Genomic DNA, 27,634 nt, shown 5'->3' with positions numbered 1-27,634 from the left:
TAATTCAGTGATTTTGTGATTCTAGTATACAATCTTAAATGTTTTATCTAAAACCTGCTCTGTTATGGGAAAGTTGCAGTGTTACTGTTTGTGCTGAGTATTGACAATAGTGACTTTATGGTAATAGTGGAAACAAAATATATAAACAAAATTATACAAAGTGAAAATATTTTTAGCGAATTTCTGGTTATGGCCCTGATTCAGCAAAGCACCTAAGCACATTTTTAATTTCACATAAATAAGATACACCATGGAAGTCAAACAAACTACCTGAATCTATTGTTTTAATAAGGATAAACTTTGCCCAGTTCATGTACACAATAAATAAGCCCCACTATTGAGAAGATACATCACCATTTGTGGTCTAGCCTGCTGGACATATTTTGTCTGATTTATGGGTATAATTTTCATGAGCAAGTAATTCCTATGTGAAAAGTATGTGTGACGGAGTACCAAATTTTTAAACAGTATGAAAAAGGGTAAAATTACAGTGGCTGGGCCGGAGTGCAATCTGGTTGTAACGTTTTTGTACATTACTCTACACAGATGCAAGTGGGTTACCTAGAAATAACTTATTGAAAAGTATCTAAGTGCTTATAGTCCACACATCTTTCAAAAGAATGTTTCCATTCCCCTGGTTGTGGCCAGCTGTCCAGCAGGTCAGAATGACAGAAGGTTGCCCTAGTTTATATTACTGGGCAGTTGTTCAGTTCATTTCTGAAAAAAAAAGAATTAACAAGAGGAAGACAGATAAACTGTCTTGCACTGACTAAGGAATTGCACAAGGGGCTACTAAATCATGTAAGTGCCTGCTCAGCTGCTCAGTTTTGGGGAGTGAAGTGGTCACTGGTCACAGGAACAACAGCAACAGTATTTTTAATTCACAGTTTGGGTTGGTAGATATTTGTTTGAGTAAGTGTACTTTAGGCATAGGAGCATTTTCACGTCAGATTTTTATTAGAAAATAGCCAGTTCTGTGGTTGATCTTACTTCCCCACCATTTTGTAGTGGTACAAAATATGATTTATGTGCAGATTTTCTGTGCTGTGAGAGCAAAATAAAGCTGCAAACAGACAATACAATTAATTTAAAAATGCCAAGTTAAATGGATCTGGTTTTGGGGGAAAGTTCTGTTTTGCCATTATAGTCTTGCAATTGCTTGCAATTAATGTTCATAGATTTAATTTGGTTTCATTTCATGCTGGAGAAAATATGTATATGTCAACCTGAATCTTGCCTATCATGAGTTTTAGATACCATCAATTACAGTTAAGGTTCTTTTGTTGAAGAAAGAACATATTGCATGACAAGAGGAAATAACATTTTATTTTATGCTAAAGTGCAGTAATTTCCTTCTGGGAGACTTTCAATTATGTACGGATGTTTTATGTAGGCTTTCTATGTATGCAATATGCACCTGAAACAGCTTTGTGCCAGATAACAACACCTTAGTTTCCAAAGGTTTATGTGTTCTCTGTGTTGTTAAACACATACACTGATGGGGGGAGGACAGTATGACAGAACGGTGACCTTTTTCCAGTGTTGTTGGTTGTGGCATAGGAAGCTGTTGGAAAATGATTGCTACAGAGCTGAAAAGATAATCGGATGCAGTTCATTACTCATCTTGTCAGCTGCTCCTGCTACAAGGGATTGTATCACAAGATGTTAATCTGCTTGTGACTAGATTTCAAAGCAAGCATTTTTATTTTGGAGGGGGTGTAAGTAATTTAACATCTTTCAATTTTATTTCATTTTCAGACACAAGAGAAATGGAAAATTCCTGATTTAAAGTCTCAGAATATTAATTGATAGAAATATTAGTACATCCTTGTAGGTTATTTTACAAATATATGATGATAGGTTGCAAAAAGCTATTTAATTGCTGAAGTTGTTCTTTTTAGGCTAATTATGAGGTAGTGTATTCATTGAATAGTGGAAGTTAGTCTTTTAGCACACTTCAGTGTGTTCTGTAAGACAGCAAGTATTAGACACAAGATAGATTTGGACCAAAAAGAGTCCTATCTACACATTGAATCACTAATGTGGATGTACCCAATGCTCTCATACATTGCCTACCAGTGAGGATATTTGGTGTAAGTGTAGAGGAGGACTATATTCATTATTTACAGATGGGACGATGACAAGAAGGGAATTTTAGCTAGCTGATTCTAGTTTTCTGAAAGTGAAAGGCCCAAAAAAGCAGTTTCTGATATTGTGAGTTGCTGCTCACAATGCTGTATGCGAAGCATAGGGGAAGGCTTGTAAACTTTCCATTACATTAAGATGAGCCAGTAGATTTGCTATGTACATTTCAGGCAAGCAGAACGGCCCTTTCCTCTTCCAGCTTCATCCTGCCTATCTTTTTAAGTCCCTTGAAGAAGCTGGCTAGTACAAAGGACATTCCTTTAATTTCCTGCTAAGATGTAGAAAAACACTCCTTTTGCTACCCTTTCTGTGTCATTTTCTAGTATTGATTATTGTCAAATGGAATTGCATGTTACATTTTAAATAGTTATAATACAGGCATACTATAAATACAGGCATAGGTGTAATCTTTATTAGAATACATTATTTAAAAAACAAGCAGTGAGAGACTTAAAAAAGTAATATACTGAATTAATGTGTAAGCAAAAGAAATTACACATTTAAATAGAATAAATTGTTTCTGGATGATCATGGTTGCATATGGCACTTTTTACTCCCTCAGGAGTATCTAATGCTAAAGTCTTGCTGTGTTCCAGTTTTGGTAGCTACAGTCCACCCACTGAAATACCCCCTGGTGTATGTGTAGGCAACAGTATCCTCTAGTTCCTGCCACAAACTCTTACATGGGCTCCTCTGTGCTATTAATCAGCAGCTATATTTCATCTCCGGAGAGACTACATCTCAGCACCAGGCAAACTGAAATCTCCTATCCTATGTTATAGAAGGAATCAGCACTCTGTATGTTGTGATTTTAGTTGGTTCAAAACCAGGTTCAAAACCATTTGTTTTTTCTCCCTAAACATTTTTTACTGAGTAGTCAGTCAGTATGAAATGTTACTTGACTTTACCATGTAGCTTTTCTGTCTCTCCTCATGCGTAATACAGTTGACTAGCTGAGCCATGAGGACCTTCTTCACTACAAAATTCTGATACAATTAATGAACACCATTTGCTCAGGTCAGAAGACACAAGCTAATGAGGACAGGCTAATTGGTATGACTTTTGCTACCTATGCAAATGTGTGCATGAGAACATATGTATGTATGCCTAACTTTATAGTATATATAAAGAGAGCATTATATACGAAAGTTACATATTTCCACAACAACATTAAATGTCATCACATGTATATTGCTGTTACTTGTCACCATCTTTCATCTGACAATTGAGATAGGAATGTTGATGTGAAGGGGTACATGCATGTTTGTTTTCTGGACCCTTGGATCACTGTGCTTTCTGCTGAGACTGTGACAGAGATGAGGATGGTGATTACAGTAATGAAAAAAAAGGTTGTTCAAAAGTGCTCTGTAAGTATTTTTCCACCTGCATTAGATTATTTAGAATTTGAATTGAGTTATCATGCTCAATAGGCAACCATTGTTCCAGGCTGGGATAGAAAATGTGAACACTGATTCATTTATTCTTGATGTGAAAGGCCATTTGTTTTATAGTAGTTTTCACGTTCTAAATTTGAAAGTATGAAATAAAGAATTAGGTAATTTCACGTTTACACTATTGCAATAAATTTACCAAAGAAAAGAGATGTTATGCAGTGAACCTTCTGAATCATTTTCTGATATTCTAATTTTACTTTGTCCATTTATGAAAGTCAAGTACAATTTTACAGAAAATACAAACAGAGCTATATAATAAATTACTTCAGTTTCTAAATCCATTGTTGTCCTCAAGCAGTCAAAAATTACATTCCATAATCCCAGTTTATTTTAGCACTCAGTGTTAATTATTATACATTTTATGAGTCCAACAGCATTAAAGATGTTCTCTCTCAATTCTTAACACATGACCCATAAACTTTATCCTTCATTATCTTTAGAGATAAGGGGTAGGGTTGGATGAATTCCTCACCTAATTGCAGAGTTTGTAATGATAATCCTATTTTATATTACTCCTTTTAGATATATCAGTATACCTTTGACTGATTTTCAGGTTTTATATTAATTCTTAAGATGACTTTTTGTTAACTGAAACTTGAGATTGAACTTCCAGTCCTTCAGTGAACAGATCTTCAAGAAGGATGCAGTGGTACCTGTTAATAAATTACATTCTAAACAACTCCATTGCTTTGCCTGTTATTGCCACTGCAAGTGAAAAAGGGGCATTTTTTTTTCCTTTATCATCTTATTCATTTTGGAGTAGCCAGACTTCTAAATTTAATAGATTATCTCTGCCTTTTTGTGGTACTACTGGGCAGTGCAGAAATTGAACTGACTTTTTTTTTTTCCCTTTCTGATTATCATTCTTGTAGTGATTTTGTCCAACTAGATAATGTACCAGTAGGGTCAATGGATGGCATGTACACCATGCAAGGAAGAAAACCATTCTGTTCAGAGCAGATTTCTTTTCCATCCCGTGACAACACTGAACAGTCTTCCAAGTATCTAACAAGCAGGCATCATCCCTTCCTCATCTTTTGGATTTTTTTTTCTACCTCAAAAACACAGGGATCAGAAAACACGCTTTAAGACTTGACCATAAGTGCCAGATGTTGGGGGTAGTAGGGAAGCAGCCTGTCCCTGCCTGTCTGTCCTTTGGGCAAGTGTGCTCCCATCATTCCACTTCTGACTGCAAGCCCTGTTGGCACCAGGCAGTGAAGAGTCAGCTGTGAGGTTCACTGGAGCTGCTCTGTGTGCAGCATGCGCTGGGTTTGGTCCCTGGCTGGAGTTTGCCAGCGCTTGGTAATGGCAGTAATTAATTGTTGTGGTGTCACCAGCACGAGAACTCCCACGGAATGGGAAGGTCACTGCAGTGCAAAGAGATTTTCTAACGCATCTCCTGAGGTGTGCTGTTCTGGGCTGCACTCACACCCCTAGAGAGCTGGGAGCATTTCTCTCAGACTTGGAGGAAAATATTTCATTCGAGACAAGACTGAAGCTTTTATTTTTGTTTTCTCCAATACTTTTTCTAGCTCTAAATGTGAGGGAAACTTCTCAGATTTCACTTACTTTGTTTTCATTCTCAGTGATGAAGAGCAGCTTTGACTGGAAGCATTTGCGTTGTTTGAGATTCTTTGAAAAGAGTATGTTTTGAAACTTGTATTCCTTTTGTCCCTTGCTCTCAGGATGGCCAGTCTGATATTTTGTACAAATTTTGGACTGCAGTAACCCAGACACTTTCCTCTCAGTTTCAGTCAGCAACAGACTGTAAGTATTCAGTGTAAATGATTTGTAATGTGTTCTGTAGTTATTTTGATTCTCTCTTTTAGTAAGCCCTTTGCTCAGTATCTCCTCTACCAGAATTATAGCAGTGGTTCACTCAGTACAAGGTCTGTGAGTTTAAAACTTTGGTGTTTGTAACCAGACAGGATCCTTCTGATCCGTGGTTGAATTTTCAGAAAGAAATATTTTCTGTTTCATTAAGTAGTTGTTATCTAACAACGAAACTTATTTTTCTATTTGTATGTGAAGGTAAAAATGTTTGGAATGGTACATTATACTTCCTAAAGCAAGTTTGCCAAATTCAAAAACAGTCATTTGATTTGAAAAATAAATTCCTACTCTTTTCTTGTTAAACAGTGATTGGTTGTAAAAATCAGATTTTAGCCGTTTTTTGGATACCTTTAAAAACAGGAGTTCAGTTACTTCAAAATTGACTTGTATAAATAGAGATAAACAGCTGGTGTTCTGACTATACACAATTTTCTGTACACATGTAATATGTAAATAGTAGATGCAGTCAAGGAATATGAAATATAAATAATGTGTTAACATAAGACAGTTCTGTTACAAGAACATGCTAATGCAGCATGCGGTTGGATCATAGGTGAGTATGGTGCTTTCATAAATATGTATTTAATGTTTGCATACAGTGTTTAAAGTTAATCTTTTGCACATAGAGGTGAAGTGCATAAGATGTGCATTTGTCTTTGTGATCTCAGCTGTTGCACTGGCCCTTCAAAATGTGGTCCTTCCAGGCTTTATACCAGCAGTATAATTTTGAGGAACTAGCTGGTGGATTCATGTTCGGTGGTTGCTAAGTAACTAGATGATCCCAAAAGAAAATGTATGCATCATGTGTTAAAACATTAATTTTACTGTTTGCCTTGCGCATTGCTTTCGGAGCACTATGTACATACCCTGAACCTCCTGTGTTCAAACTGAACACATGCTACCTGTCCTCAGCACTCGGTTTTAAGATGGTAAAGTTACGACATCAGTAAATGGGACCAACCAACATCACAGAACTGAGGGAACTCTTACGTTTTGTCAGCTGTTCAGAACTATTTTATTACTTTGAGTTTTTAATGTGGTTTATATAAACGTTTATAGGGGGATTTCAGTGTGAATCATGTTTTTATTTTGCTACAGCTGAGTTTTGGGGAGACAATGTTTACAGCAAGCAGATTTTTGCATTTAAGTGAGGCATCTGAGAATGTTAATTTTTAACATACAAATTTCTGGTGACTGAATCCACTGATCCTAGTCACAGACTCTGGATCATATAGATCAGAGGAAGATGAGATAACATCAGAAAAATAGTGTAACAATAGGAATTCATGGCAGTTTAAAGGGTTTGATATTAGACCATGATCTGCTTTTGTGAGGTTGGGAGAGTCTTCATAAACATAGCTTCATGACCTAAAATAGCTCTGTGTTTGATAATAAATGTGAATCCTCCAGTATTCAGAATTATTATATATTTGAGTTGAAAGCCCAGGCTGGTGAAATGGGGCAGATGTCTGCAACCTGAAAAACCTACAAGTGAATGGAACAGTGTTAATCTCCTAATGTAATGGGAAATCTATAGAGTATGAGTGATGTTAGATCAAGATTAACAGTTGCTAAAGCAGTTGTACATTTGTTTCATTTCCTATTACTTGTGGCAAGCCTTTCAGGGCTGAAAATAATGCTGCTTTTTCTGCTGACTTTGTCAATCTTCAACAAGTTTAGGAATTGCATATTAAGTACCTTGTTTTAAGGAGTGTGCGTAAAAGCGTATGCATCCTTCATCACATTTCTGAAAACTTTAGTTCATAGGAGTTATCTTTGTCTGTTTTAGATGGTTATCTTCAAAGTTGCACAGCCACACACCTTTTCTTCATCAAGATATTGTTAGAAAATCTCTCGATTTAGAGAGTTCCAATTACACTTTGGACTTAAATGAATGTTAATAATAATTAGATTTGTACAAAATAAGTTTTTCATGTCCAGTCTTCCAGTTGTGGGTTTTAAACTGGTGCCTTAGATCCTTTTTCAAGTGTATTTAATGTTATAGTTATGTCACTTTGAAATTAACTATAAATATTACATTATTAATATTAAACTTGGGATAACACTGTGTAACAGTGGTATAAATGCAAAGATAGAAGTTGTTTGTATGAATAAAAGAATTAGTTTGAACTTAGCATTGTGTATTGCTTACTGCTTTATTTTGCAGCCTCTATGTTTTTGAAACAAGCATTTGAAGGAGAATACCCTAAATTACTGAGGCTGTATAATGACTTGTGGAAGCGCCTCCAACAATATAGTCACAATATTCAGAAGAATTTTAGCACAAGTGGAACTACTGATCTTATTGCTGAACTACAGCAAATGGAAGAAGATGCACAGGACATATTCATGCAAAAAAATGAAGATTATGAGTATGTATTATGAACTGTAAATGTATATTTATATATAAAATATAAATCTTTGCACCCTGAAAGAAAACAATATATTTTTATAAACTTACTGTTACTCAAATTGTCACTGCAGGAAAATTTTAAAAGGTTTTTTCCCCCTACAGTTATTGCTCTAATGCTATTTTAGAGCTGTAGGCTTTTCATTAGGCTACATATGTAACAATGTTGGGTTATCTTGTATTTCACAAAGTGTCTGACTTTTGAACAAGTTCTGCTTTATTGTCCTTTTGGGTGAAAAAAAATAGCAGAATGGTGAAAATTCAGTTTTGTATGCATTGTGATTACAGCAGTAGCTTTTTCCTAATGACACTGCCATCATTTGAGTGTGACAAATGCTCTGTTGTTATGATTCACAGTTTTTAGTTTATACATCATAGAATAAACAGGATCTAAGTGATATCAGAAAGATCAAAACGACAACAGGCTCATCAAGTCTATTAGGACTTCTAGACTTAGATAAAATGAATATTTTATATGAGAATTGTATTGACTTAAATATGTTCTTGAGCAGTCAGTAGGAGACTTATCAGAAGAATGTTTTTCATATGCATATGTTTAAAGAGCAGAAAGTAAAAACAGGTTCAGTATTGCAAAGTTTGTATATCTGGAAAGATTTAATGCTATTGTGTATTTTAATTTAAAACGTAGTAACTTTTTCTTATATCCAAAGTCCAGAAAAGGCCTTGAAAGATTCACTGCAACAGTATGAAGCTGCTTATCTGTCAAAATCCTTATCTCGACTGTTTGACCCCATCAATCTTGTCTTCCCTCCTGGAGGTCGGAATCCTCCCTCTTCTGACGAGCTTGACAGCATCATTAAAACTATAGCCAGGTATGCACATATAAGGCATTGCAAAATGTAACACTCAACATGTATTTTTTTCATAAGTTACAGTTTTAGAAATGAAACTTCCCTAGCAGTAAAAGGTTGATTAATCTTTATTATAAAGCAGGTTAATGGAAAAATCAAGTCAACATTTAGGATAAAATGGGATGGGATAAAATAGAATAAGCACACAATAGAAGAGAATATTTCAGTTGGAAGGGACCTACAACAATACATCCAGTCCAACTGCATGAACACTTCAGGGCTGGCCAGAAGCTAAAACATGTTAAGAGGCATTGTACAAATGCCAACTAAACACTGACAGGCTTGGGGTACTGACCACCTCTCTAAGAACCCTGTTCCAGGGTTTGACCACTCTCTTGTTAAGGAAATGATTCCTTAATGCTGACTTGAAACCTCCCCTCATGCAGCTTTGAACCATTCCTACATCTCATCTCACTGGATCCTGGGGAGGAGTGCTCAGCACCTCCCTCTCTGCTTCCCCTGCTTAGGAAGCTCTAGAAGGCAATGAGGTTGCCCCTGAGATTCCTTTTCTCCAAAATAAACAAGCCCAAATCCTTCGCCATCCCTCACAGGACATTCCTTCCAGTCCTTTCACTGGATTTGTTGCCCTCCTCTGGACACATTAGGTCACATCCTTCCTAAATTGTGGCACTGCTGCCACAGTACAGTGCTCCTCCTTTCTGTAGGCAAACAAAGCATTGCTCCATAGATGTGAAGGGTACTGCGGTGGGACTCTGCATCTGTCAGTATTCACTTCTCATTTCATGCTAGAACTACTTTAGAAAGAAAATAACAAGGCATAAGGCAAGACAGCTCATTTTACTAGCCTGTGCTAGGTCATATTTGCATTTCGGTTGTTTGGTGTTCAAGGTGAAGCTGCACCAGTGCTAAATACAGCAAGATAAGCACCTCTTTATTATTATTTATAATTTATAATTTATAATTTATAATTTATAATTTATAATTTATAATTTATTTATAATAAATAATACGTTTTATTATTTACTTCCTGTATTTTGTTTTTCTGGAATAAATGAAATTTTAATGTAAGTTTAAATGTTCAAGCTTATAAAAGATCAGGAAGAGAAACCTTACACGTATCTGGTGTCCTAATTATTCTGTCTGTGTCAAAGGGAAGATGGTAGTTGCTTGGCTGCAAATGATAATACGTGGTGTGAATATTTTGTTAGAATAGAAGAGCAATATAATAGACAAAGATGACTATTCCAGGTAGAATTTCTAGAATGAGATACTTAAATTACCAACAGTGCATTTTCCCTCATAAGGTTTTGGTAAGGACTACTCTGTTTAATAAAGTCTGAAAAAAGATGGGCAGTATTCATGTATGTAAAATGTGTATGTAAAATATTAAATACTGACACAGTACTTGTGACTGGGAGTTACAAATGCTCAGAATATGTCTGTTGGTGTGGTGACTTATACTATTTTGATCCTTGTGAAAGAGAAAGTAAAAGAACATGAAAATTGTGAAATTTCATCTGAGTTTTCCAGAGTGGCCTTTAGCTAATGAGGTTTGGGGCCCTAGAGAGTTCTCAGAAAAGGTTATTCTAGGTTGGGATGCCTAATGATTCTCCAGCTCTTAAGAGAGGTTAATCTCACCACTAGCAACACGATAGTTCTTGTGCTTGTCTCTCCAGCAGAGCAGTTTTGAATGCAGCCCCAGCCAATGGAGATCTGGGTACTTTCATGAACAGAAAATACTGGGAATGATTTAGAAGTCTTTTCCTTCTTCGTTTGCTCCCTGTCATTCCTTTGGGGCCTCTTTTACAATAAAGGATTACCTAAAACACAGCTTATTAGTTGTGTCAAGCTAAGGCATCCCCTGGGTATTTCTGCACAGCTCATGTAATTCCAGAGTTGAATGACTGTGTATTCACCTGTAATGTTTGAAGGCTGCTGCCAAAGCTTGAATGTAGTTAATTGCTGTCAATATTTTTGAATGGCTTACTAATAGTGATTTCATACTGAAGTGTCATTCCTAAACTTTGCTCATTTTTACTAGAATAGGAACACTGCACATGAAACTCCCAAATGACTTGTTAAATTGTAAACTGAATTACGGTGCGTGGAAAGACTTGGTTGTATGTGTTACTCTCTCTAAATTGACGTGCCACGTAACTATGTATTCATAGTGAATTCTTTATCGATTCAATACAGCACTGTTTAGTTGTTAATTAAGATTTGTAATCTTTACTTCCAGTGAGCTAAATGTGGCTGCTGTTGATCCAGACCTGAGTTTAGCTGTGGCCAAAAATGTGGCGAAGACCATTCAGCTTTACAGTGTAAAGTCTGAGCAGCTTGTAAGTAATTTTAAATTTCTAGAAACTAATGTTTTTTCATGTACAGTGTTCTGGCTTTTGTACTTTTAGAACATAACAGTAAAGCAATCTAGGTAGACAAAACCTTCCAATTAGCTTTCCATTCTATTTATGAACATATTCAGTTAAATTCTGCCTTCAGACAAACTCAGTCTATTGATAGCAGTAAAATTTATCTGTATAACTTGAAATCGAATTTGCCATATTAATTAAAAAAAAATAAAAATTGTGGCTGTCATTAAGTATAATCAAGACAGTTTAGTTGTTTTTTATTAGCCAACATTTGATACTACATCAGTTACATGATACAGCATCTTTATGGTATTAAAATCTGGACTATTCAAATACAATTTTTCACTGTCTGGAAGAAATTTGGGGTATTTTTTCCATATATTTATTATTTGCCATATATTTAACTGACCTTTGAGTTGTTTGCACTTCTCGTATGTTTCTAGTCATTTACCATGCAGTGGTATCTAGTGTTAAAGAGAATAGAGGGAGGATCCCCAAAGCCTTGTCCTTTGGGTAAGAGCCTCCAAAAAGCCTATGGATCATACAGTGAATGTTGTCATCATACAAAAAACAAAAATTCAGATAAATAAATTTCTCTTAAGTACTGTTGCTGAAATTATAATGGTTTTCTTATGAAGAGATGAAAATTAATTTTTGCAATATGTGGACCCACCAGAAATGACTAACTACTTGTATTTGTAAACAAGATTTTCACTTAATAAACAACATTAATCCTGACAGCAGACTCGGACGCCAGTAACATTCATTTACTATATGTTTTATTTAAAGAAAGGTGCTTGCTAATATTTTTTGTACCAATTGGCTACAAAACATTGCAGCAATTTAGTTAGTATGGTTTCTGTTTACCTTTTTCACATCTGCTGTCTCTGAATAGCTTTGAAAAAATTGAAATTTAGTAATACATACTTCGTTTACCTTGTCTGTTGGATGAATTGTCTTGGAAGTTTGCAAACTTGGTGTACAGAAAAGGTATGTAGGTGAAGCAGTCATGAAGTGTTGTACAATGAAGGCCATAAAGAATATTTTAAATGTTAAAATAAAAACATATGTTAGCATAATTTTGTTAGCTATTTAAACATAGTGCTGAAGTTGGGTCTTCTTTTAAAGATACCAAATCATGGCTTCTTATTTTCAGAGTAAAATTTGCTTATGACAAGAATGAGGACTTTTAGTAGGTTGTCAGAGTCATTACAGGTAAAAAAAATCCCTTGTCATGGAGTGTAGTGTCAAATAGTGGCATTCAGCTGGAAAAAAAAAAACCTATCAGCTGTAAATGTGAAAGTACCAGGACTGTGCTCATAATCTGTTGGAGTTTGATTCTGGCTAGTGGATTCTTTGGAAGTGAACATCTTTTTGTGATCAGCCAGCTGGCAAATTCTTAAGAAACCCTGAAAAAAAAAAAAAAGTAGAAATAAGCTGATAAGTATATGATTTGTGGTTTTGTATTAGCTGACCTTAAAGTAAAATAAGGTAGAAGGAAAGAGAGAGTGTGAGCCTTGGAACTTCTTGAATTTGACAACTGAAAATACAAACCTGAAACATTGAAAAGCCAAATGGTGGGATTAGTCAAGCTGTCAGGATGAACATGAATGTCCTTCAAGCACAGAGCTACAAATTGTAAAATGTTATCAAGAGTACTGTACAACTACTTCTTTAAAAAACTTTTTTCTTTCCTTGCTGATACCCATGTTACAAATTTAAAACCCAGAAGTGCTCAACACAGTTGCCAAGACATAGGTGTAAGTGCCATCTTTGAAGTGCTGAAATACCATTCCCAGCTTCCAGCTGCCTCTCCAGCAGGGCATGGCTCTCTCACTTGTCCTGTGCCATGCTTGCCAGCCCTCTGGATATAATCTGGAACAATTTAGCCTTTTTTTGATGCCTATTTTTGGGCAGACAGATTGAGCCTGAAATGTGCACCATGTGTAGAACAGGAGCTATGTCAGACAGCACTGTTTCATTATGTTTTAGTGGTGTAGCCAAGAATGCAATCTTAATTCAATCTTGCAATCCAGCCTCCAACAATAGCTTTCTAAAGCTGAGAAGGGGACCATGTAACATATCCGCTCAGATGCTTCATGTCTGATAGCTATAGTAGAGCAGTGCTAGAGATGGAAATTTAATTTCCTGGAGGAATTTGAAATTGAGTTCTCTTCCAAATTAAAAGCAAACAAAAGCATCTAAGAATTCTCAGGGAAGGAAGATGGGGGGCAGGAGACTTTAAAAAGTAATTAAAAATGTTTTTTTCTTAATGTTGTAATATTGCAGGTGATTTGGAAGGTGAAAAACTGAGATGTGCGGTTCTAAAAATGCTGGGGCATTCTGATGTCAGGGTTTTTATTTACTCAGTTTCCCAAAATAAGGAATTGCAGTTCACTGAGATTTCATCGCTGTTTCTCCAGGTATCTTTAAATAGACAAATAACAAGAAAAATATTAGTCAAGATGCAAAGGTTTTACCTTTGAGCGAAAGCAGCATCTATCAGTCTGTACATGAAGTACTAAAGTAGAGGTGACTGAGAAAAAATGGCCTCTTTCTGTAAATTCAAAATATTTGTTTGTGTCACTTGTAGCTTTATACTCTTTTCAGCTTTCCCCACTTCAAGAACTCATACTTGCTGTGCCCAAGCCCTGTTCTTGAATTACCAGGTTCAGAGAAGATAATAAATAATCTCTGGAAGCAGTATGTAGATACATTCTGCTGTTGGGTGAATCTTTCGTCAACCCCTTGCTGGTGCTTGATGTAGTTGGTGTATGCCATGAAGAGGTCAGAATTATTGTCCTAATTTCACTCAGTGTAATTGCAGATGTTCTTATTATACAGAGTTTGAAGAGATAATTATACTTTGTGCTAGATTTTTTTTTTAAATTCTGTTAAGACTATTAACTTTCATCTGCACCGCCCATCCTCTGTTTTGTGGTGCTGAGAAAGGATGCTTCGTGTATTTTCTCTGTGCCATTATAATTTTGTTTCTTCTTATTCACATTTTCCTTAAACAGATAGGCCAGACATATTCCTAATGATTACAGACAGCACCAGATTTCTGTTTAGTCATTATTTCCACATCCTTCTCATTCCAGATCGGAAAATATATTAACAAATCTGATCATCATGTTTTGGTTAAGAACAAAATTTTCCTCTTCTGCATTTGCACCTTTTAAGCCGGTGCATAAATTTTAACAAAAGGTGTGCTTACTGAGCCAAATTTTGTTCACTGGCCACTTTTTCTTACAAGTGAGGTAGCCTAGATGAAAAAGAATACTAACTTTTCTCCTCTATTCAGTTCCAGAGGAGTCATCCATTCCTATTTGCAAGTACCTTAAATCACCTGTTTTGATTGACACATACAACATATTGTGCTCTTGTTTAACTGGCTACGTCAGGAAAATTAGCTCTTTCATCAAGTACCTACAATACGTACAGTGAAGGGATTTGTGAGAAGGCAATAAGTTGCATTTCCTGAAAACAAACAAACAAAAAGTTGAATAATTTGGGGTGTTTATGAGAATCCATGTTCCTTAACAAAAGATCAAAAGATAGGAGTTCATGAATCTGCTTCCTGAAGAAATTTTTACCCATTTGTTGAGCAGTGTAAAAAAGAGCTTATATCTTACCCACATCTTTGTGAAATGCTTTTGACATGGCAGCAGTAACTGGGTGGCAGGTGACATGGCAGCAGTAATTGGGTGGCAGGATCCTGTAATGCAGTGGTCTCTAAGATTTTTGGTTATGCACCCCTTTCAGTGTAAACTTTTTTACTATGCACCGTCATTATATATATATGCTGGTTTATTTATAACTTTTGTACATGTACTGTTGAGGTTCTGATATTCTTGCCATGCACCCCACTGGGTTGTCTTGCCTAATCCACATGGTGCATGCACTTCAAAACCACCGCTTTGGAGTAATACTCTGCAGTAATCTTCCATAATAAGGGAACAGACTTTGTCTGTTAATTTTTGGAAAAGATGCCTTGTTGATTGCAGTCTTTTGAATTCATGTTTGATTTTGTTAATATGCTACGTTAAATCAGGTCTCTCATTTATCTATAGAAAAATGAAAAAGAAGGTAGCCTGTTGATTGAAATTAGAACAAAACTGTGTTTTCCCAGTTGATTACCTGGAATTTGTTATTTAGTGAGCTGAGTTTTGAATGTATTTAAAATTTTTTCTCTTTCAATTAAAAATCTCTTGCAACTTTGCGATCACTATATTTTTGTCTGCTGTTAATAGAAAAGTCATGAAACATTGAGGGTTAAAAGCTCTGGAAGTTTACAAGACATGTAATTTTGACAACAAACAGAAAAATAAATTGCACATATGGAAACAGAAGATGGAAGCACCCTATTTGGTCCTCTAGTCTATTCCCTTCCCAGCACAGAACTGTTTGAAACAGTATTTATTGTTGGGGCTTTTGTTGCATTCTTGCTGGTTTTAGAGTGATGATTTCAGTTACCTGAATGTAAGTACTGCATGTTCTCTTACTTTTATGCTGTTTCTGTTCAGCTTGTCATGTGGGTGGATTGAAATACACTAACACACCCACCAAGTGCACATAGATGAAATGTGTTGTGCTGTGAACATGAAAATGCAGTTGTTTAGAGAAGGTGTGATTCTCCTACTTTGTGAACCTGGAGACCTCTACCAGTTTCCTCCCTAGAGTTACCGTCATCCTGTCAGACTCTCTTTATTAATTTTGATCAGAGTCCCAGAGCAATCCTTCCTGCCTTGTCTGGTGGAGGCTGTCTTGCTGACTCCTCCCACCATAGGGCATCACTAGAGACATCATCGGAGACAACGTTATCTTTTGGCCAGTAGACAAGCAAATAGTCATTTGCAGAGGCAGGATTGTAAAAATCGGGTTGCCCACTTGCTTTTCAGAGCAGGTGGGGGCGAATATGCTGGCAAATTCTGGTGGATTAAACTATCTTAAAAACATTTCTATATGAGGATATGAAATGGTGTGCTTACATGATTTAGGCAGACACAAACTCACTCAATTGTGTTGCCAGATGGCAGGGCACATTTTAGCTCCACTCCAGTCCATGCTGACCAGCTCAGCTGTGGCACCTTGCTGAACACAACACTCGCTCAGCCTGGAGCACAAGCACAGAAATTTTGCAGAAAGTCTGCATGAAGTACAGACAAAGCAAGAACCTGCATGGCCATACTACACTAGGCAGATTTTTCCTAAGGTTAGGGTAGAAAAGGCTAAAATCAGTGGGAGCTGTGATTGCCTATAATTGTAGTGTTTTCTAAATATGGAATATTGTATTTTATGGAGAAAGGAGTTTGTCTTAAAAAAGGGATCCTTCCAGCAGACAAGAGGCTGCAGGCAGATGATATAATGGAGATCTTTTCCACTGTCAGACTTGTAAGCAATTATAGAGAGGAAGCCCTCAAAAGGTGGAGGTGGAGAGTGGGTGTAATGAGGGAGGAAGGAAGTAGAGAATTTGAATAATTTTTTTATTCAACTAACTCAGTGTGGTTGAACTGATGCCATATATCTCGCAAAACCTGATGAATGAGGCTGAGGGCAGTGCTCTGGGAGAGCCACTGACCTTTGTCCTCAGCTACTCACCTGTCCTTTACAGCTCATGGTAGAGGCTTGGCTCCTCATCAGGATTTTAGCCTGGGCACTGGTTGTGGCATTTGTGATTGTCACATTTGCCATTTGGAAGTTCTTAAGCACCGTGCAGAAAGCACAGTCCTTCCTCGCATTTTGAAGGATTCTTCCCTGACCTTTGTAAGAAAACATAAGACAGTGCTTGGTATATTTTACATATTTCAAAGTTAAAATGCTAAAGACCCAGTAATAGAAGCAAATTTTGAGATTAAAGAGAATACATAAGCGTCTCAAAAATTAGAGTCCCTGCACCAAGGTTCGAATAGGTGTCACATATCCTCAAAGGGCAGGACATTGAATCACCTATTGGTGACCTCTACTGCTGGACATGCCAAGAGACAAAACTAGAGAGAGAGAATTTGTTATTCTGATCCCAAAAGTGATGGATGACTGAACCCTTTGGACATAAGAAAATTCATGTGGATTTTCCTGGGTGAATGACATTTTAAGATTCTGGATTGTTTTGAGGGAAAAGTCAGCATCAGCTGATATCTGTGATATAGAGTAGGCAGCCTCTTTCTCACTATCCGGAATCTCAGTAGTATATTGAGATTTATTTACATTTACTTAAGTAAATATTTGAGTTATGTAATGTTATGCATGGTTCTAGAATGTGCATCAGCTGCAGAGCACTAAAGCAGTAATATGAGCAATGTTGGCACAAAACATTTCCTGGGAAGTTATTGGGAAGCTCTGACTTAGCCTGATCCTGTTTTTGAATGCAATGGTGAAACTGGATTTCAGATGTTGTAAAACAGTTCTGAATATTTAACTGGCTTAATTTTTAAGTGTAAAGTGACTCTAACATAAAAATTCTGTGATTAGAACTAATATACATTATTTCTAGACTTCTGAGGTTTTACTGAGATCTGCTTTTCAATTAACTGGTACTAGATTGCGTAACTAGGACAGTGTTATTGTACAGTATTATCTGTCATAATGATTATAAGAATGTGCTTGATGGCAGATTTTTTTAGTGCATTTTTATTTAAAAAATAAATACCAAAAAAGAGCGTAAGTAGAAAAATGTAACAATTCATTGTTGCCCCTTCTTCAGGGGCAAACACTATATACATGTATATCCCAATCACTGACTGCTCATCCCCAAATGGCCTGGATTTGCTTTTCAAAGAAAGTATGGGTATGGAAAACTAGTAACTGTCCTCAGAACAGTACATGTAAATAAGTAAATGAGCTTGGTCTCATCTGTGTGAAAGTAAATTTGTGTCATGGAGGCTTGTTCTGATTAGTGTTGGCCTCACTTCAAGGATCATCAAGATGTGTTTGTTTCAGTTGCAAAAGGTTGTGTATTGAGTTGCTCCACACTGTCACCCTGGTGTTTATGTTGATGTCTGCCTCTCTCGCTTCAGAGTGCGAGGTCAGTAAGGGTTTGCGACTGACACTCAGGACTTCATTTGCCATCCCAACTGTGAGCAGCTCTCTGAGATGGGAGGGGAACGGTGATGTCTGTACTAGTGAGTGGAAGGTGACTGGAAACACCGCTGGGCCCTGTGGCCATTAGGATGAGGCAGTGCCTCCCAGGTGGGGAGGGATCCCCTTCCCCAAAGCAGTGCCTGCCTGCCAGAGCCCTTCTAGCAATAGTGTCTGCAGTATTGCCTCTCCTGAGCTGCGGCTGGAGACTGGCTGGGAAAGTGGCTGTTGGCCCAGGCCAAGAATTTGCTAATGAGTTTTCTACCAGCTTAGTGGTATAGATGATCACGTGCCAGATCCAGGGACTTTTTCTGGCACCCTTTAATTTACAGCTATGGGTGTAGCCAATATGTGACTGAGACTGAACAAGAGCGAAATGAAAAATCTGTTCAAGAGGAAGCTTAAAATGCTGACAGATTGGAGTAATTTTTTTCTTGCATCTGGAATTCATACTTCCTTCTGCTGTAAATAAATCTCTAAGGCAAAAGTTAGGAGATGTGATTTCTTCTGTAGTAATATTGCTTTTAGTCTGAAGATTTTCTTACATTGCCAGAGCTTCAAAATATATGCCTCCAAAACATGTTTTTCTATCTGCAATGCTTGTCAGCTGTACTTGACTTATTTTCATATAGCATTTGGTGTTTCTATCAGAGTTTTATACCATGAAAAGAGTACAGTTATCTGTGGCATTGTGGTTAATTGGCAACTCCAAGTACTGCTGGATGGGTGCAAGAAAACTTGGATATTAACTCTTCCGTGTTCAACCCGTTCTTCAAGGAGCCAGGTATTTCTTTGAGCCAACTCAGATGACACCTTTTTGCATGCCAGTGCAACCAAGCCCTTCTGTAATTTAATATTCTATTTTTAGTGAATGTAATGGATGGAGGTACAGGATGAAGAATATCTATCTATCTGTCATGTTCAGATATTTTTAGAGCGCTGATCTTTGTAATGCTGATCAGCACCAAATGTATTACATAAGATTAGCATCAAAATATATACAATGGAAAGTCAGCTCTGCTGCAGTTGTTCTTAAATTATTTTAAGTATTGCCCACAAAACTTGTACAGCTCAGTGCATTGCCCTGCCATTGTGCTCTGTCTCTATAGGAGTCATTTTAAAAGATTCATTTTATCTTTTCTTAGACCTTTTCAGTCACAGGTCTCCTTCCTGAGGCTTCAAATAAGATAGTCAGTGATGCACATTATGAAGATTTTAATAAATGACCACTTTCCACCGGGACTGAAACTGAGACTCTCATTGTCCTTCAATCCAGTTTGTAGTCAAACTTGTGATTTGCAGGTGCAAGATTCCAAATTCTGTTTTACTTACATCCCTAGCCTAGTGTTGCATTCTTTATTGGTGCTGGGGTGGCTTCATCTTTTGCAGTTACACATAATTATATTTTCAGTTTTCAAATTCTAGTGGGTACTCAGAATTAATGTCTTCCTATTAAATATATCTGGTTCACTAGCTAACCATTTAGCATGGATTGAAGTAGATTATTTGAGAGAGTTTTTGAGTTTAGAGGCAGACTGTAAGAAAACACACCATATTCTTCTCACACAACTCTAGAAAATGTATTTTTGTGTTTCAAATTTTCTAAAAAAAGCTGATGCTTTCCTTTGAGTACTTTTAAAAACTAGTTTGTAATTACTGAGGTTTAAAATAGATCTCAACTTTCTGTATATCCATCTCCTCATCATAACTATTTGTAGCAGATGAGCCTTGATTTTTTTTTCATAATTTCTTTTTTAGTGGGTTTATGGTGCATCTGATATATTACAGTCAATAGAAAAAGTTCGCTGTTTGTTTTTGGTGATGTAGTTTTGAAAGTGTAATGCTGTCCTGCTATGACTTTACAGATCTGCCAGGATCTCTCTTCTGAGAATGCAATTAAATGTGCTCTGATCTTGGTTTATATTACTACTGTTAAAAATAATCTCTACTTTATTAATGCTTGTCCTTGGTGGCTTGTAAACATTGCTGCAATAAAGAGAATGAGGAGAGAAAAGGCTAGAATGCCAGGTGAAATAACAATTAATTCAGCTTAAAACGCTGAGCTGAGAAAGAGACAGAGTCTTTACCAGGAGTTTTTGTAATGTCATTTGTAGAAGAGAAAGTGTCTGTCATGCTTGATCAGGGCGATGAAGATTTAAATAAGCTGTTTTCAGGGTGTTATTTAGATGATAAGCAATACGAATGGCATATTTTTGCCCAGAATCTAAAAGGCTAAGTGTATTACAGCTGATCCAGAGACTGTATTGGAACATCTCTGCCTAATCAGGGAAATTATGAAAAGTAGAAGTGCAGAGGATGGGATTTAAAAGTTAAAATATTGCAATGAGAAAACACTTAAATGAGAAGGATTGATTCTTAGTTTTCTCTGAGTATTCATAGAGATGGGATTTTTTTTTCTGAAACTTTCAGTCTCTCCTTAGTGGTTGACTAGGATAAGGCAGAGAGGGGCTGGGCTAAACAACTCCATTGACTTTGCTCCAGTCTGTACAGTTGTGAGACACATACCTGTAACATCTTGCAAGAAAGAAAAATGTTGGTACAGGATGGCTGTAATTCCAGTTTCTTTTAGGGAAATGAAAAAAAATAAAGACCTCATTTATGGAGGAAAGCATTCATTGAGTTGGCATTAGTCAAATATATTTCAAAAACATTGTTTGGCTCAGTTAGTTTGTACAAATTCCTCAAAGTGAAATATGCTGGAGTAGCAAGAAAATGATGTGAGCTACATCTCTGTTAAGATGTTTACTGATGTTTATTGACATAACTGTGTGGTTTGGAGAATCTGTGTTGGTTTTTTTCCCACCCTTCCTTTTATCTGACATAGTTAAATTCAACTAGCTGAATAATTCAATCAAGTAGGGGAGAGCAGGGTGGAGAGGGAGAGAGAAAAGACTTCCTGGAACCAAATTCTTCCAGTGAAGGGATAAAAATGCACTGGAATTCTGGCATCAGATTTAAACCCCAGCAAATTTATGAGGCCTGTGATCATTTTGAATTGAAAAGCATGATGAGTCCTTATTGTAATGACATAAAGTGAATTTCTGATTGCCTTTTTTATTATGTGATCTTATAAGAATTAATCCGTGTCTCTTATTAGATGGTGTTATATTGAATTGTAAGCTTTCATTTGTGGGTGAATCACTATTCAGGACATATTCCAACAATGAGATTTGTCTGACAGTTCCAGGGAAATGCATGTTGTCCTCCTGTCTAAATGTCGAATATTGTGAACTTAGGAGGGAAGTATGAAATCTAATAAGCTCACAAATCGAGAGGAACAGTAGGGAAATGACACCTCAGGAAAGGTTTATGTAAATAATAGGTCACTAACAATGGTGTAAGTAATGTGAAAGATTATATTTTCCCCACTTCTTTTTTGAGATACATGAATTAATTGTATTATACCAGTACCTTGAAGACATGGTATTACTGTCAATGAAAAACTTGTATCCATGCTATTTAAATGAGAGAACCCAAAAATATGAATTCAATGTTTGGCACATTAAAAGAATTCATTAATAGGTGTTTAAATAGAATATGTGGGAGGCTATTATATAATAAAATAATTTCAGAATAATTACTATTTCGCTGTACAGTAATAAAAGCTAAAGATGGCAGTAGGTCTAATTTAAAAATAATCAAAAGTCAGGTAAGGTTTTGTAATTTATTTTTTTGAGGGAAAGATGAGAAGAGCTTTGTTGAAAAAATCATTAGGAAGCTAGTTATATTGGTTAGAGAATACTTAGGAATATCTATCTGATAAATCACTTTAAAAAGCATTTAAACTTTTAAAACTGGAATTAAAAATCTGGAGGAGAGTTACATTAAATAACTTTATGAAGGATTTTCTGTTTTCTCATGTTGTCTTTTGGTGGTTAGATCGTGACTCACATAACAAATGTGTGATTTTTTTTTTTTTAAATTTGGTTTGTATTTTTTTTAAGATATGCTGGCTGAACTCCAGAAAAAGTCATCCAAGCATAAAGGTCTGATTTTGGGAGTACTATGTACTTCATTTTATCTAGCTGGGAAATTGGTCTTTTAAGACCTTTAAACCTCTAGTATGTTGCTTTGCTAGCATGTAGAAAAAGAACATGATTGCACAACCCTTACAGTATTTTGTTATAGTAAGATCAAAGTTATTTCTTACCAAATGAAATTCTATGATTCAGAAAAGGACTTGGTTAAAGGTATGTTGAGATGTATATGTATATGTATATGTATACATATGATAAAGGACTTGACTTTTTTCAGTTTTGGAAGAGCTCTAATGAGAGTTGGACCCTGTAAAGTTCAATTATAAACTTGTGCAGGGTGGTATAATATTCTAATCTCAGTTAACGCCTGGACTTGATGCTACAAAAGGCAGATGGCTATTAAATAAGTTGACTGAATTTTTCATTTATAGGTGAATATCACCCTATCATGTTGAACCTCTTGTGTGACTTGGGGATGGACATTTGCCCTTCACCTCTGGAGAGGCATTCTCAATAGTTGCTTGAAACCAGGAGCTAATGGTATTACATATGAGATATGATTAATCATTTGGTCATTAATTTGGCAAGCATGAAAAATTAAATGAACTGTTACAGTCAGAGTTATGAGGATCAACGCACATTGTCCTTGAAATTGTCCTCCAACTTGGGCTGACTGGCTAATACAAGGGGCATAATATTCTGCAGTTGAGAAATTATTCCAAGTGTTTCAGGTTTAGGATTCTCTGACATTCCTTAAAGGAACTGGTTTTATAAGTGCTTTCTGATTGAGTTGTTTTAAAGCAGCTCATTATTTAAACACCATGAACCATTACTCACTTTTGATTACTTGTACAGTGCTTTTCTTCTCAGATGATTCAAAGACTTGGAGATAAATTCTGTCTTTTCTGTTACAGAAAGACCATTTGCTGTTTTTCTTCCATTTCTTTGGCTTTTGAAAATATTAAGGAAGAAAAACCAAAACAAAGCAGAAATACCCCTGAGGAAATGGTTCAATGATTGCTGCTTCTTCTAACATGAATAGTATGAGCATGATGTTCAGTCTTTTTTCCTGGTCAAGGACTTAACTGTCCCTTCAATTTTTTCTTGCCAAAATAATGATTGTATTTTGTCTAAGATTTTTAATTTCTTCACCATAGAACTCCTTTTCTATATTCCTATAATATTAAATTGTCATTTTTCTGAGGAAGCTAAAAAAAAAAAGATATTCTGGGAGCTGCAAGAATGTCCTGAAGGTGCAATATGCATGTTATTATGTACATTTTAAATTATTGCCAGAACTCACAGCTTATTCCTTTCCTCATGTCTTGAAATATTTTTTCTTTGCAAAATTAGGAACCGCTCCAAGAACATTAATTCTTACTTATGATTTATTCTTAAATTTTAGCTATTATTTTAAAAACAGAACATTCATAATAATTTATCCACAAGTCAGTCAAGGACCTTATTTCCACTGACACATTCATTCAAATCCTACACTTTGAACCATTAAATTATGTCTCTTCTTTTTGCAAATTATCTTCTAAGTAGGTAATATATGAAGTGGAATAGCTAATGGAGTTCAGATTCTTCTGTATTTTTCTGCTAAATGGTGCTTTTTTTACAAAAAGTATCAAACTGATTCTACTAAACCTTTGTGTGTTTTAGGTGGAAAGAAATTGTAAAAGGTTCCTTATGCAGTATGGAAAACATTAAACCTAATATTAAATCATCCCAATTACTTGCAGTTTATGGGAGAAATCCCAGGGCCAAGCCCTATTGACTCAGAAACTCTAAATGGATTCTGTGCTTTATAATAAGTTGTTATGATCAGGCAGGAGGCCAAGTACCAGATGGATTGATTGCCTTCTGCCAGAGGTATGGCAACATCAGCTGCCTCTATTAGGAATGTATTTATTGTTGAAAATGTCAGCTTGACAACTGGAGTTCAGTTTGTGCTATCAAAACACTTTAGTCTCGTGATCCCGGAGTTAGATTGAATGATTTGTTGAGAACTACTTTAGTCTTATTTTAGTATCTTCTCCATACTCCTAAATTATCATGATGTTTCCTGCTCTAAGGAAAATGGGTTTGCTGAGGCTGTTTCAGAGAAATCAAATAAATGGAGCTTTCCAAAACTGTCAATAAGGATGCACAGGAGATCTTAGTTACTGTGAGTGTGAAACAGAGGTTTTTCACAAGATATGTAGTCTATGAGGGGAATAGTAGCAAACCAGCTCAAAACTCAATGTCTCTTCTGAGCTGCCAGCTGTTGAAAGAGGGGAGTGTTAGTCACTTTGAAGCACTAAAAAAATTACAGGAAAAAAGGTATCAATAGTCTGAGCTTTCTTACAAGAAAAAGACAAACTTGGTTAGCGTTTTATTTATAACCCAAGGGAGAACTGATGATTTGATTCATGGCCTAATCTAAATTCTACTTTCATTGCTTCATGGTGAAAACAAGAATTTAATCCCAAAGCAATCTTACCGTTGCACATGTCTCAACATGTGAGATCAAATCCATGCTGTCAAATTTCATGTCTGTTCTTAGGCATCAAACACAGAAAAGTGTCAAATCTAGAACAATTGATCTGGTTATTTCCAAGACATATTTCCAAAGCAGGTCTATGGAAAGGGGTGCAAATATATTTATAGAGTGAGAATGCATCTGGCATGACTACTAGGTATCTGTGGTACTGCTTTAAATTCCCTTTATAGCTAGTGAAGGGAAATAGGTGCATACAGAGTGCATTTACTCTCTCCCCAAAGCAGGGGCTTTAAAACAGGCTAGGGGAACTACTCAATGCAAGTTCTTACTTCTCTTATTCATGGTTTTCTGCATGTGGTCTGATGAATCATTCCTGAAATTTTCTGCACTGGGAAACTTACTGACCCCAGATGAGGCACCTGCACTCTCTGGAGGTGAAGCAGTGTAGCCATGTAGGTGTACTGAAGGATACAAACTAAAAGAAACTATTTTTCAGGAGGACTTCTGAATTCAGTGGGAGCACAGTGCCCGTCATGGTTTACAGTTTCTCAACCATGTCAGGCTGAAGTAAGTCAGATGACCTTAAGTCAGCTTGTTCCTCTTTGTGACACATTATTTGTGTATTGGTTTCTACAAGTGTCTTTTTTGGTTCAGTAAGCTACCTGATATCAATCTACTACTTAGGTCTCAGATTCTGTTGAATAAGTTTTAAACCTCCCCAAAATCCTTCTATGCTGCTTCCTCCAGCTAGTCAACTGCTGGATTGAACCTTGCATATTTCAACCTCCCACTTTAGAGAACACGCTCATATATATGTCAGAAAAGCACTATATCTGTGTTTCTTTCTCATTTCAGTTTAACGTCTGCCCTTTCAGTTTCTAAATGCTGCATGGGACAGAAGCTCACATTCCCATTCTTTAGGGCACCACAAGACACAGCCTCTGTCCCAGTGCCTGGATGCATGTTACAACAGTCCTGGCTAATGTTTGCTGGTGGGACACTTCTCTACCTTGCGCTTCCTCATGAGCATCCCATGTTGGCAGAGTGCTTGTAGCTCCTGTTGGCATCAGCTGATGTGTCACCCGCTGTAGAATTGATGCTTGCTGGGGAATGGGTGCCTGTGCTACTGCCCATGAAATTGCTGTAAATAGTAGACAGGCTTGGGGTAAAAGCAGAAACAATTTAACCAACTGAAGTGAAGAGCATAAGAAATCGATTGCTATACTTAAGGCAGATACAGAAATGTGGAACAATTACAGTCCTTGTTGTTGCTGCTCATTCAGGTCTGGCTTCAGCGTCGTTTCTTTTCCTCTGTTTTCAGCTAGCAGGCTTAAGCCTGACTAACTCCCAGGGTGACTGACAGCTCCCTGGAGATGGGATCTGGCCTTCAGCTGCACTTGGTCTTTTACTTCTTTCCCAAAATAGACTCTGATTTGGGATGAAGTCACCCCTTCTGTCCCCCCTGTTTCTGTTAAGCATAATTCACCCTTTCTGGCCTTCTGCATTTCAGGATATATCTGACTGATGAAAAAGGCATCTGATTTTTTCTCCAGTGCCCTCATCAGAAAGAAGGCCTGTGGACTGTATCTTTCAGCTGAACAGGCCTGCGTAGGCTTCACACTTATTTGACTTAACCTATTTACACAATGCAATCCCCAGTGGAGAGATAACAGAGGAAGAGTTACATTACCACAGGGTTTAAATGCATAACCTGTGTCTAGCACAGAACCTTAAAAGTACTTTGTGTATAAAAGAGAGTGATAAATGCGAATCATTGATAAAACCTGGTATGCTGGAAAAGAAACTGAGGGTTAGTTTGTGTCTATACTAAATGGGCCATAAGCCTGGTTTCTGGGAACCAGTGAGACACAATAATGACATTTTTCCTAATTAGGTGCATGATTTTATAATGGATATAGGTGGTATCAAGAATTCAATCTGAGGCATTAGAATACTGGAATAATGATAAATTGTCCAAAACGTGGACTCTTGCCAGTGCCACAGTGTGTGTACATGAACCAAACTGGACAGTGCAGAGCTTTCTTGCCTTGAGGCAAAGTCAGAGAAATCATTGTGGTGACAGCAAGAGAGACTGCTGTAAATGGTAGGACACACCTGCCCATGTGGGTGCCAGATGTTCCCATAATGGTAGGACATAGCTAACCATGTGGGTGCCAGCTACATCTTCAGGAGAAATGGTCCTAGGGAGCCCTGAGCTGCCCAGTCCCAATTGCTAGTTACAAGGGTCAAGTTTTTCAGGCCTCTTTGCTTTAGACCACCGATTTTAGGATGTACAAGGGTTGAAGGCATTTAATTGCCAAAGTTCAAGTTGATTAGTTTAAGGAAATTTAATATGGTAAACAGTTTTACAAAGATTAACTGTTTCTAAGGTATTTTCAGATTTTGCCTGTGAAGCTGTTGTGAGCTATTGCTGACTGCAAGAGTTTCTTGTTATTGTAGAAGGGTTATGTTTGTACTTGTTAACACTTTTACTTATCAGTTAAGCTTTGTACCAGCAGAAGAAACACAGTCTGATGTCTAAGAAATTGTGAAACCTTCACTGTAAACTCTGAGGAACTGAAATAAAGTAACTGGGATGTAACATTCTATTGGTTTAGTAGTATCTTTTATGTTGAGTAGTTGTAAATGTGCAAAAACATGAAGTAGTCTGTACAGTACTTTGAAAAGTTTGGAGAAAAAAGTTATTTGTGTCTGGGAGGGTGGTGAGCTGAGTGGATGGGGTCTGTCTTTGCAGAGCTGTTATGTTATTAATCTGTGAAGCTGTAAGTGTGAGAAGCAGAATTCTAAAACCCAGTCAGGTCTGTAAAACAGAAGTATCTAGAAGAAAACAAGGATGTTTGTGGCTCACATGGCTGTTCTCATCAGGGAGGCAGGAAAATGCTGACACAATGATATATTTGTCAGCTAGTTTAAAGATACATTTTGATGTCAAATAATTGAAGGTACATTAGAAAACATCTTTCCCTATACAAAGGCCTTGGAAACCTATTTATCCTGAAATAATCCCTA

General features: G+C 36.7%; 1 protein-coding gene across 1 annotated transcript in view; it reads left to right on the top strand.

The window, feature by feature from the left end:
• Positions 1 to 27,634, top strand: part of COG5 (component of oligomeric golgi complex 5) — a 172,640-nt gene that overhangs the window by 119,993 nt on the left and 25,013 nt on the right. The window contains exons 11-14 of the mRNA XM_085040853.1: positions 5,285 to 5,366; positions 7,600 to 7,804; positions 8,514 to 8,675; positions 10,915 to 11,014. Coding sequence (XP_084896979.1) covers positions 5,285 to 5,366; positions 7,600 to 7,804; positions 8,514 to 8,675; positions 10,915 to 11,014 — 549 coding nt within the window. The remainder of the gene's footprint in view (positions 1 to 5,284; positions 5,367 to 7,599; positions 7,805 to 8,513; positions 8,676 to 10,914; positions 11,015 to 27,634) is intronic.

Source organism: Lichenostomus cassidix, chromosome 1Aa (genome assembly GCF_008360975.1).
Source record: "Lichenostomus cassidix isolate B80296 chromosome 1Aa, HeHo_3.0, whole genome shotgun sequence".
Taxonomy (NCBI): Eukaryota; Metazoa; Chordata; class Aves; order Passeriformes; family Meliphagidae; genus Lichenostomus; species Lichenostomus cassidix.
The sequence above is the reverse complement of the archived record's forward strand: the minus strand, read 5'-3'. Positions and strand labels throughout refer to the sequence as shown.